This window comes from Hyalella azteca, unplaced genomic scaffold (genome assembly GCF_000764305.2).
Source record: "Hyalella azteca isolate HAZT.00-mixed unplaced genomic scaffold, Hazt_2.0.2 contig9715, whole genome shotgun sequence".
Taxonomy (NCBI): domain Eukaryota; kingdom Metazoa; phylum Arthropoda; class Malacostraca; order Amphipoda; family Hyalellidae; genus Hyalella; species Hyalella azteca.
The window spans coordinates 139,585-151,640 of NW_025939777.1; the positions used below are offsets into that span (position 1 = coordinate 139,585).

General features: G+C 35.7%; 2 protein-coding genes across 2 annotated transcripts; both read right to left on the reverse strand.

Annotated features, from left to right (window-relative positions):
* Nucleotides 1-317: 317 nt before the first annotated feature.
* On the reverse strand, nt 318-6,921 carry LOC108680374 (cytidine deaminase). The gene is made up of 4 exons (XM_018169183.2): nt 6,864-6,921; nt 4,816-4,886; nt 2,922-3,135; nt 318-1,101 (listed from the first exon to the last, which is right to left on the reverse strand). Exons 2-4 carry the CDS (start codon nt 4,883-4,885, stop codon nt 915-917), a joined length of 471 nt encoding a protein of 156 aa, XP_018024672.1. The 5' UTR covers nt 4,886; nt 6,864-6,921; the 3' UTR covers nt 318-914.
* A 1,213-nt stretch (nt 6,922-8,134) lies between these two features.
* LOC108680381 (magnesium-dependent phosphatase 1-like) lies at nt 8,135-11,962 on the reverse strand. The gene is made up of 4 exons (XM_018169191.2): nt 11,114-11,962; nt 10,776-10,836; nt 9,841-10,059; nt 8,135-9,011 (listed from the first exon to the last, which is right to left on the reverse strand). Exons 1-4 carry the CDS (start codon nt 11,151-11,153, stop codon nt 8,828-8,830), a joined length of 504 nt encoding a protein of 167 aa, XP_018024680.1. The 5' UTR covers nt 11,154-11,962; the 3' UTR covers nt 8,135-8,827.
* Between the last annotated feature and the right edge of the window lie 94 nt (nt 11,963-12,056).

Here is a 12,056-nt window from a genome sequence, read left to right on the forward strand (position 1 = left end):
ATACTGATGCATCAACAGTTCAATGCTATTTGTACCTGAAGGTCTGGTAACGAAAGTTCTCGTCAGCGAAGAGTTGACGTGTTGGGGATGTTAAAGAAATACAAGAAGGAAACGCTATATAAATACCAAATACATAATGGCTATATCTTCATACCATGTGATATTTTGATTGTATCGTTGTGTTAGCTTAAGTTTTACAAAGATTGATTGTTTAAAGTTACCAATAACAGATCTGGTTTACTTTCATAAAAATTGAAGCGGGAAGTTTTCTTCCATTCTTTTCTTGGTCCCGGGGGTAGAGAATTCAAGTCCACGAGCAAGATGATTTTAGAATTTTAATCCAAAAAAGGTGCACATGATTGCTTATTCTGATGGATCCTTATAAAATAAATGATATGGTTGGATTTATTACCATAGCATTTGTTTTTTCTACCATATGAAACAGACTGTGTAAACCCATCGATCAATTACTTGCAATAGTCCATTAACTTGATAGGTCCGATTGTGACCGTGGCAATCGGCACAAGTTTGTTTTTTTCTTGACAATAATACCAGATTATGTGATTGACTACTACTGAATAAAAACATATTAGCCACAGAAACTGTCATCATAATGGACTTAAGACATCGTCTTATCTGAAATAAGTTAAACCAAATCTGAAGCCAGTTCAACCTTCATCTATAGGACCTAAAGAATTGTCTCAATAAAAAAAATTATGTTCAGTTTATCCGGTGTGAAGGCAGCAGGCAGAAATTTCATCAGGGCAGGCTAGAAAATAGCTAAATATTCAATTCATCTTGGGTGAAGGCAGCGACTGCAAACCTAACAATTAGCCTAAACATAACTAAATATTCAATTTATCCGGGGTGAAGGCTACGACTTCAGACCTAAGAAATACCTAGCCCAAATATAACTAAATATTCAATTTATCCGGCGTGAAGGCTGCAGGCAGAAGTTTCTTCATGGTCGTCTTGATATACTTGCCGGACATCTGGGCGAGGTAAACTTCCATGTCCATTGAAAATTCCGCCAGCACTTGCCGGCAGGCGCCGCAGGGCGTGCCGAAGTCGTCGCCGACGTCCGTAACCACCGCGATTGCGCTGGAAATATTTACGAAAATTGTTATAAATTTAATTGTTGCAGTTTTGATGGCTAATTTAGTGTGGAATGACATTTTTTTGTAAAATGACATTCCGAAATGTCTCCCTTTGGAGATATTTCGCCTTGTAGAAGCGAAGTTTGATTTTCAATTTCGGGAATTTTAGACGATCGAGACTCTACATTTTGTTAGCGATGCTTATTTTGGTTTGTGGTGCTAAATAAATCAATATCAGATGCATTATTACATCTCGTATCCAATGCATGTATGCTACTGCTCTTCTAAATTCATAGTCTCTCAATGTAGGTTCAGTGCCACTCAAATTTTATAAAACATATAGGTAATTCTTTCGAATTCAATTTTCATAATATCTTTCACTAATATCTGACAACGTTTTTATCTTTACGCATACTTCCGCTGATAGCTTTCACTTGGATGTGTACCCTCTACCGCCTGACATGAGTAACCAGAGCAATATTGTCACAAGCCTACTTCCCAAAAAGGATAGGTTCTAGTGAGCGCAAAATGACTTGCGCTGATGGTTGCCGCCACGTACGACAACTTTAAAATGTTCTCTGTTGCGTACAAACGTCCTCAGGTTGCTACACTCAATAGTTTACATACGTATAATTTAAGTTGAAAGTTATGTTTCCGGAGAGTGGCATACGGCGGTAGAGGGTTTAGGGGTAGAGAAAAGTTAATACCACACACAAGGTGAACAATAATCAAAATACTATGAGTAAATCTTTCTCCGTGCAATGGCCGATTGATTCGTACCGACGTGCAAGGCTCGCGCTAGGGCAAACAAACCGGTGTTCGAATCCGAATTTTGGATAGAATTTCATGGTGAAATTTTCTCAATTTTTTTTGACGAATACCAATTGGGTTGACTTATAAACCGTTTGAAAACTTATTTACCGGAACGCCAAGCGCCGTACTATTCTGTAACTAACATATCCCCTGAAAAATTTATAAATTACCCCCGAGGTGTAATTGACTCCCATTTTTTCGAGGAAGTAAGTTGGGGGATAATAATTATTTATTTATAAATAAATGTTCGTTGCTCTCTTCATGATGTAAAATGAAAAGATAAAACTTCTCACTCGGGATCCCGAGAATATCGACCGCTTGTCCCGGCTGAGAAGTTCGCGTGCCTCGAACTTCTTTCCGTGACCTCGACCATTGACTTATCATCAACATTACTGACCATCATCATCGCTCATATATCATCATGCACAGTCAACATCATGCGTTCCCTCATCATTTTTGTGATTGTTTTGTTGAGGCCTCCGTTATATATTGGAACGTACTCCAAAATTTCGTTTGCTGATCTATTGGCCACAATATATGCCTACACAATATGCATTTTTGAATAGGGCCGCTTGTCACGCAAATTTTTGAAGCATTCTATCTAACTTTGTGTATAAGTAACTAACTGTTAATTTGAAGTGATTGCCAGTAGAGCTGTTAATTTGAAGAAACACTCGCTTAACCAACTGTTTGCCCAACTTTATAGTTAGCAGCTTCTTCTGAACCTTTTTTCCCCATTTTTGTCTACGGATAAATTGATCGTCATTCATGCTATACGTACTTCAATGCCAGTTTACGAGATTTGCGGTCAGTAGACTTAGGGATAACCCTTTCAGAGAGGTTTTTAAATTGTAGTCAAATGGGGTTACATAATTGACAAGGGAGCAATATAGTAAAGAATGGATATAACAGTAACCAAACGAAGCAAACGGAGTTGAACAGTAAACAAAAGAGAGTTCATTTTAAAGTTGGCACATGTTAACAAATTCAGCTTAACGTCGCCCTCCTGACCTGAAGTGCCGGTGCCCCTGGACCACCGCCGCGCATATGGCCGACCTCTCCCCGCAGATGGTGAGACCGTAGGACGCGTTCTCCACGTTAGCGCCCTGCACGATGTTACCGTCCTCCGTCAGCAGCGCCGCACCTACGGCGAACTTGCTGTAGGGACAGTGAGCTCTCTGCCGCGCCTCTTTGGCCGCCCCCACCAGCCTCTCGATCTCCTCTTCTGAAGGTTAAATCACATTTAGAATAGAATAGAAGTGACGGCACTGAAGAAATAGGCCCATGGCCTGTTGCCGATTCTTGAATTTTTCGTGACTTGATTCACAAGGGATCCGGCCTTTGGAACCCGATCTTTCCATAACTGACGATTGATTGAGATGGCTGCTGGACTTATTTGAGTTATGTAATTTTCAATATTTATAGGGTCAAAGGTCAGGTATGAGTTAACAAAGTTTGGTAGTTTTATTAGGTTTAAACTCAGGTATAAGTTACCACAAAGTTTAAACTTGTACAGAGTTCAACGCTATCGCATTGAATTTTGTAAGATTGTAAGGTTAAGGTTGAAGTAGCTTTTCCCTTCAACTTTGAAATGAAAAGGCTGAAGTTATGTAAGATTCAAACTCGAGAATGAATTTCAGTATCCGAAGTTTGAGAGTTATAAAACTCAAATATGAGTTTTCGAAATTTAAAAATTTTATGAGGTTTAAGTTTCTTGATCGCCGAAGATTGGCAAGCTTGAAATTGATTATTGATTGAAGCTTTGGTGTTTGTAGTGTATGGTTCAGATTTGTCGAATTTGACAAAGGCTGAAGCTTCAATATATTTTTTAATGCGTTCTTTGCATGACCGACGGTTCGATTATTGTTTTAACTATAATGCGAAAGTGATATTTTAGACTTCCTTCAGTACTCTCCAGATCATTGATGGATTTATCTTCAGTGTATTGTTTTAATTATAATGCGAAAGTGATGATTTGGACTCACTTCAGTACTCTTCCGATCATAGATGGATTCAGCTTCAGTATTATTATGCCTATAACGCCTATATAGCTTCGCTGTAAAGAATGCAAGACGTTCGACGACTGCTGCGTGTCACGGGCTCTTAATTAAGATTGTCTGTTGACAAGAAATTAGAGAAGGTGACCTCAGAATGAATATTTAAGTGATTTGAACAGGTGATTTGGAAATAACATCTTAGGAGTGACTTATTTATGAATGTGTTTTGAATGTAATTAGGAGGTGCGTGCCTTCAAGTGGCTACAGTTAAGTAAGATAATTAAAGAAATTATAATTCTCCTGGCGCAAGAAAAACAAGAAAAATGGCTGGTAATATATCGAAAAATCATAGTTGAAAAAGTTTAAATTGTCTTTAAAATTATTAAAATTAAAAATTAATTCTCTTCTTTAAAAATTATTAAAGAAATTCGTCTTTAAAATTATTGTTTTCACTTATCGCAAAAGAGTAACGAATTATTTACTTATATTTTCTATTATATTCACTATCTATTTTTTCGATACTTTCTTTAAAAATAACGCCAAATCTAGACTTCAGTTTGAATCTTTTTAAGTTGAAAACAATTCGTGGAATTATCGTCTTCTAATTATAAACGATGAGGCTTAATAATCTTGAACATGTTTTTATATTGTCTTTAGCTATTATATTGCATGCAAATATTCTCTTGCATTTGAATTTTATATTGCACTGAGATATTATGTTGCATGTAAATATTCTATTTCATTCAAATTTAATATTGCATTTAGATATTATACTGCCTGTAAATATTCTATTGTATTTAAACTTCATATTGCATTTAGTTTTTATACTGCCTATAAATATTATATTGCATTTAAACTTGGTATTGTATTTAAATATTATATTACATGTAAACTCTATATTATTTCACCTGTGAGTTTCTTGTTAGCGTCAACGATGGCAGCGAGCGCTGCACCGGCAGCGGTCACTTGCTTCGACATCCTGTGGCAGACACGAGATATTGTGCTTCATTGTCGCTATATTTATTATTTTATTTAGTTATTGCCTCTGTTTATTCATTGACACTAAGTTATTCACCCTTCTCATCACACTAATTATTATTCTTATAACCATTTTTATTCTTACTTATCCTTTTAATGCCGTAACATGTTGACGCAACGGCTTTAAATTAACATGTTATTCATCGCCCACAATATTACTAGAATGTTAATTAGGAAGTAAGACATTCTGATATCTCTCCTGTTATATATATCTATTTATATTATATTGACCGCCATATGGTTGGCCATCAGTGGCCGATGTTAATCCTGTGATAATTTCAACTGATGGTAACGATCCATCGCCGTTACTGCTTAGAATTCTCTTTCAAATGTAATTATTGTGCATTAAAGTATCATACAGATGTAATTAATGAATTATTGTGCATTTAAAGTATCATACAGATGTAATTATTGAATTATTGTGCATGTAAAGTATTCATGCAAGATACCAGTATATATTTTCCGTGCAATAAGCTAGGGTGCATTAAATTTTTAACTAATTAACTAACTAATCTTTACACATTTATTGAGGCAGTAATGCCCAGAACAATGGAATACTCCATTTTACACTCCGAAAAATGAACGGGTCGTATTATCCAAATATATTCTGTGTATATGTAACAATAATACGTCAGTTTGTCGGGCCAAACTGAGTCACAGAAGCAAAAAATACATCGATATTTGGACAAATCCCAATCATTTCTCTAAGTGTAGGCATTTGAAACTTTTTTTATCTCTAATATAAATATTAAACCTGGTGCTTATCTTGTATATTTTTTTAGCGCCGTTGCTGTTGTTTTATTTAAATCATGAGACAATCTCGACAAGATTGCGATAAGATTGTGTGTTAACTTCCTTACGTGCAGATTAAGTTTTTCTGAGAATCCGCGAACCTTCAATCAGTTTTTTTATTTGTTCATATTTTAGATCATGACGTCAGACTTCAAATGTACGACTTGATATGATTATAAAATGTATAAAATATATAAAATATATAACCGACCAACAATATAATGCATGGAAGTTGGGGTAAATGTAACCAGGACCCATTCTCATCTAGCAAAATATATATAAATCAAATATATTTCGAAATATATTTTTTGCATATATACAACTATTTTAAATATTTTTAAGATAATTATTTAGGTGAATATTAAAATTATATAATAATATTCATATTATAATAATAGAAATAATAACAATAAGAATATAATATTTACCTGTCCTTAATGGCAGCTAAATAATTAACAATGGAAAATTATTGGAAAAATTCTCTATAGAATTTCCCTGCTGAAAACATTGGTTTCATTTTACGATATAATTTTCCACAAAAATTCCCGTTGCTAGAAATTTGCTTTGTGAAATTCGCGCAATATTTAAATTGCAAATAAATTAGTACAAATCGCGCATGTTATTACGGAACCTTCGATATGGTCGTTATATAGTTTGGTATAAATACTATATACACTTTTTAGTTTTTAGTATATACAAAAATATTCCTATATACAAAAATGGTTTTAAATGTCCGTCATATGGCTGCGGTACTCGAATCAAGCATCAATCAAGGTACTCGAATTGTAATTTTAGCATTGATATTAGATTCTCTCAATAATATCATTCTCAATAGCCAACAGTACATTTCAGTTCCCAAAAATTGTATTCTCGAAATTTCTAAAAATTGTGAATTATTTGTATTTTCTAATAGTACGACGACTCATTAATTATCTTGTTTTGCCAGATTACTTTCATTAGTATTCTACTAATTCTGTATTTTTCTCTACAGTTAATAGTGATTCAATAATATTTATTATTATTAATTATTAGTAATAATTATAATGTAACAATCATATTAATAACCATATGATAGTATAATAATAATTATAATTAATGATGATAATTAATAAGGAGTTTTTCAAACCTAAATTTCAGACGAAACTCGAGATGAAGAACGACAGCGGCCGCCTTGACTAGAACGAAGTCAGTCCTGAACTGAGGGCCCTGTAGCCACACAGCCTCTTGCAAGCTAAGAGGCTAGTGGTACCGCTTGCATGCTAAGAGGCTACCGGGCCTCTTGCATGCTAAGAGGCTAGTGGTACCGCTTGCATGCTAAGAGGCTACCGGGCCTCTTGCATGCTAAGAGGCTACCGAGCCTCTTGCATGCTAAGAGGCTACCGGGCCGCTTGCATGCTAAGAGGCTACCGGGCCGCTTGCATGCTAAGAGGCTACCGGGCCGCTTGCATGCTAAGAGGGTACCACGGCCGATTGCATGCTAAGAGGATACCGCCACAGAGGCTTGGTATGCACCGCTGCATGCTAACAAAATAAAGTCTTCCTATATAATCCAACATGCTGACTTCCATTATATAACTCGGATAATATCATGTAACTATATGGACCGCTGTCTGTTCTTATATCGCATGCTGACGACAAACTCCTATAAATATAACGTCTCATATAATATCATGTAACTTTATGAACCGATGTCTCTTCTTATAAAGCATGCTCACGACAAACTCCTATAAATATAACGCATCATATCATATCATGTAACTGTATGAACCCATGTCTGTTCTTATATCGCATGCTGACGACAAAGTCCTATAAACATGTCTCATATAATATCATGTAACTATATGGACCGATGTCTGTTCTTATAAAGCATGCTCACGACAAAGTCCTATAAACATGTCTCATATAATATCATGCAACTATATGAACCCATGTCTGTTCTTATAAAGCATGCTCACGACACTATAAATATAAGTAAAAGCAACTTGTAGCAGTTTTTAGCTCTGACGCGCAGTGTTCATTTGTATCCACGTCAAGAGTTCAGGCTCGTTATCTTCGCACTTCTCTGCCACAGAATTAATCTTAGTTTGATTTAAAAGATGATGGATGACTCAGAGACCAAGCTTATGGTTTAAAATCGTCATTAAGTTAGGGTTTCACATTTTGTTACTATTTTTGTTTTACGCTTGGTTAAAAGAAATTCTTAATCGGGGTAAATTATCAAAAGTCCTTACAAAATCAACCGTTTCAGGTAACCTATTCAAATTCTGTTAGACTTATCAGGTCTCATCGTGTCCAATATTATATTATTAGTGCAATATTATATAAATAAATTTAATCTTTCAAGCCGAAAATACTTGGTAGCTTTTTGCAGGCCAAAGGATTGAAGGAAAGAGCGACCAGATTCCCACTTGTTATTCACAATACAACTCCTGGGCCGAGTTTGGAGCTACAAGGAACCATGGTTGAATTAATACAAGGATTATTTTGTATTAGTTTCAGTTCAACCATGCAAGGAACATCTTTGATGTAAACAAACAAAAAATAACAGCAATGAATCGAATACAAATCTACATTTAAAGAATAAAATCTGTCCGTTTATTCAATGAAAATGTTCTACGTTTTAAGATAAGTGGCTGCGTTCACAATAAACGTTCTATTCATTACATTAATACCTGCAAGAATGTTAAGCTTTGGTTGCTCAATCTCATAATGTGGACATGTGCATAGCGCGCATTTTCCAGCCTCTACAATTCATCAAAGTCAATACACATAATGTCAGGCCTTTGTTTAATCATATTTTGATTTTTGTTACATTTCTTTGTTTTCGGATTTTTTTATTTAGATTTTGAAAATTACTATGACCACGCTCGTTGCCCAGGACAATTTGTAATACTTGTATCATAATCACTCTTTTTATCTAGTCGCGCATACATATAGATAGAATTTCCAATAAACATTTTTATTAATATATATACTACTTGGCTATTAACGCCAATATTCATGTAGCTTTGGTAACAATCACGTCATTTAAAAGGATATTACAGCGATACAATATTTTATGCAGATGTTATCACTACGAAGAAGCTGTTATCAATTTTTGGCAGCCCTTAGAGCGAACTCCTGCAGGCCTTTTTGCACAACAGCTTTGTTGACACCGACGTGTTCATCAATTCGTATCATCAGGACGCCGATTTTCTTCATGTCGTACCCGTTGCGCGGTTCATCATCGAAAAACAACATCTCGTCGTAATTCAAGCCAGAGTTATTTCTCAGTCTGAAAAACATAAATCATGAGAAGTTTTTTTTACAGTGGCATGTACCGTAAATCAGACTTGAATTATGTAAATTATAGAGAACCAATCTGCTGAAATGGCGCTTGTGTCTCGGGATTAATGTGATATCAAGTTACATTAATAATATTTATCTGCTTATGCAATCTAATTCAATATTCAAAATTATCTACATCGAATCTTGGATAACTTTTAATGTTAAACGTTTTAAAGTCATCTAGAGCCGTGACCAAAATTTGATGTTAACTGCAAGGTAATCTACATAAAGTCGAATTCTCCAGGTAAATGACGTTGAAAACAACGTTGATCACAAGTCGTTTAAAAAAACGTTGATTACTAGTCGTTTGAACAACGTTTAATCTACGTTATTTCGACACCAGATGATTGTTGAGAACCAACCTTCAATGTTAAGCTGCAAGATGTTACTTTAAGTAATGTTAAATTTCACGGTCATCTACTTCAAGCCATGACCCACTTTTACTCAAGTCATGACCCACTTTCACTCAAGTCATGACCTACTTTTACTTAAGTCATGACCCACTTTTACTCAAGTCATAACCCACTTTTACTCAAGTCNAAGTCATGACCCACTTTTACTCAAGTCATGACCCACTTTTACTCAAGTCATGACCCACTTTTACACTCAAGTCATGACCCACTTTTACTTAAGTCATGACCTACTTTTACTTAAGTCATGACCCACTTTTACTCAAGTCATAACCTACTTTTACTTAAGGCATGACCCACTTTTACTCAAGTCATGACCCACTTTTACTCAAATCATAACCCACTTTTACTCAAGCCATGACCCACTTCTTGAAATGATTGATCTTGCAGCCCGGATATATCTCCTTATAAGAGAAGAACTTGTCCCAGCCGAAGAGCCTAATGAGCTGATTAGCTCCCTGCACCTCCCCAGTCCTAGAGGCCACCCCCAGCAGGTAGCCCTGAGCGTGCAGGTCCTCCAGCACCTCCGGCACCTCAGGGTAATGCTTCACAAGCTGGCCCCTCGCGTCCCGCACCTCACCCTTGCTGCACACACATCACTAAATATGTCTACTACTATATTTACAAATATATAATTACAAATCACTTTATAAGTACATATTTATTAATAAAGTATTTTTATAATTATTAATAATTCACAATAATTCATATTTGATAATGATGAACATATTTCTTATTAAATTGTAAAAATTATTAATAATTCACAATAATTCAAACGTGATATTCATTAAATGCCACGCATTTTATAATTTTTTAACTTTATACAGCAAAAAAATGAGGTTTTAAACTGGTACAGAAAGATAAATCCAGCTGACCAGCAACAGCCGTGAGACAAATTAATATCAGTCGAATCAATGGAATACTTTGATATTTCCGTTAAGAAATCTGTTTGTTGCGGCTTGATAACGCGAAATAATTATGTGGATTATCATTAGTCTTACGATAATAATAATTACCATCATCACTACAGATCTGTTCTTGACTCAGACCAATGAGGAGAGTATCATCACTACAGACCAGTGAGAGGAGTATCATCACTACAGACCAGTGAGAGGAGTATCATCACTACAGACCAGTGAGAGGAGTATCATCACTACAGACCAGTGAGAGGAGTATCATCACTACAGACCAGTGAGAGGAGTATCATCACTACAGACCAGTGAGAGGAGTATCATCACTACAGACCAGTGAGAGGAGTATCATCACTACAGACCAGTGAGAGGAGTATCATCACTACAGACCTGTTCTTCGAGAAGGGTGGATCTATGTGCGTGTCGCACCAATACGGCCACAGCGTGTAGTCTGCAATAACATATTAGACTCTAATTAAACCTACTCAAAAATTAAATTAATTCAAGAAGCTTGGGTAAAAATTATATCTGTTTTGCATTTATAAGAGCGAATCAATAATTTCATATTTCTAGGTCCGGAAAGTTTTTATACAGAATTGAAGAGGAAGCATCAAAACTTGTAAACAAAAAAAAATTCTGAGAAGCTGCGTTCACGCTCGAGCAGCACTAAGCTGATAAAAGATATGATATATGAGAAAAATATGAATATCTTACAAACGAGGACTTACCTAAGTCGAAGACGATGAGTTTAGGTTTGGCAGCTGCCATGTAAACCGAATATTCTTGTGACAATCAAGCAATTCAAGGATATAAAAGCCTGCTCATGCGAATTTATAGGACAATTGACTTATTTTGTTTTTTTTTTTTTATGAAAGATAGTGAGGAAATTAATTCTCGCAGCACAGCTGTTTTTGTTGAATGACATTAAATTCGTTGGGCTAGAAGAATTTATAAGATCTTTCAGGCTATGAGCTTTCATTGACAAATTGATTTCAATTAGGATACAGTAACTGCGGCCCATGGCCAAAATAATCAACAAATCGTACCTTCTCAAAATGTGTTCAGAACCTTAATACGGGCAAATAACTTCGAAGTGTGGAAGAAATGCGAGAACTTATAAGCGAGGCCTTCATAAATCATGGAGCAACGTTCCGGCGAGTAATGCCTTGTTCGAGAATGCACGCTTCAGGAATGGAGAGATTCTGTCCACGTTTCAATCAGCCGATGCCCACAAAGTTAGTGGTTCCCATCTTCTTCAATTCAAAGAACTCCAATAGGCTTTTTGCCTTCTTTACAACTATTTTCTACGTTATGTTCTTTCATAAATGATATTAAGTCCATACAGTAATGCTTCGAGTACCCCGAAAAATTGATAAGTTATGCTGCTTTAATGTATCTTTATTTTACAACTATTGTCTGCGTTTTGTGTTCATAAATGATTTCAAGACCATACAGTGATGCTTCGGTCACCCCAGTAAATAAATAATTTATTCTGCTATAAAATATCTTTATTTTCCTGTTCTAAATGAAGCGACAGGGTCCGGGGGAGGCGCTACGTTCCCCTAGCAGAAGTCACACTCCAGCTCCTTGCGGTTCACCCCTACTCTTCCTATCAAAAATAATCATTCAAACTGAGCACCTAAATCTTGTACAAATGTAGGCATTTTCTTT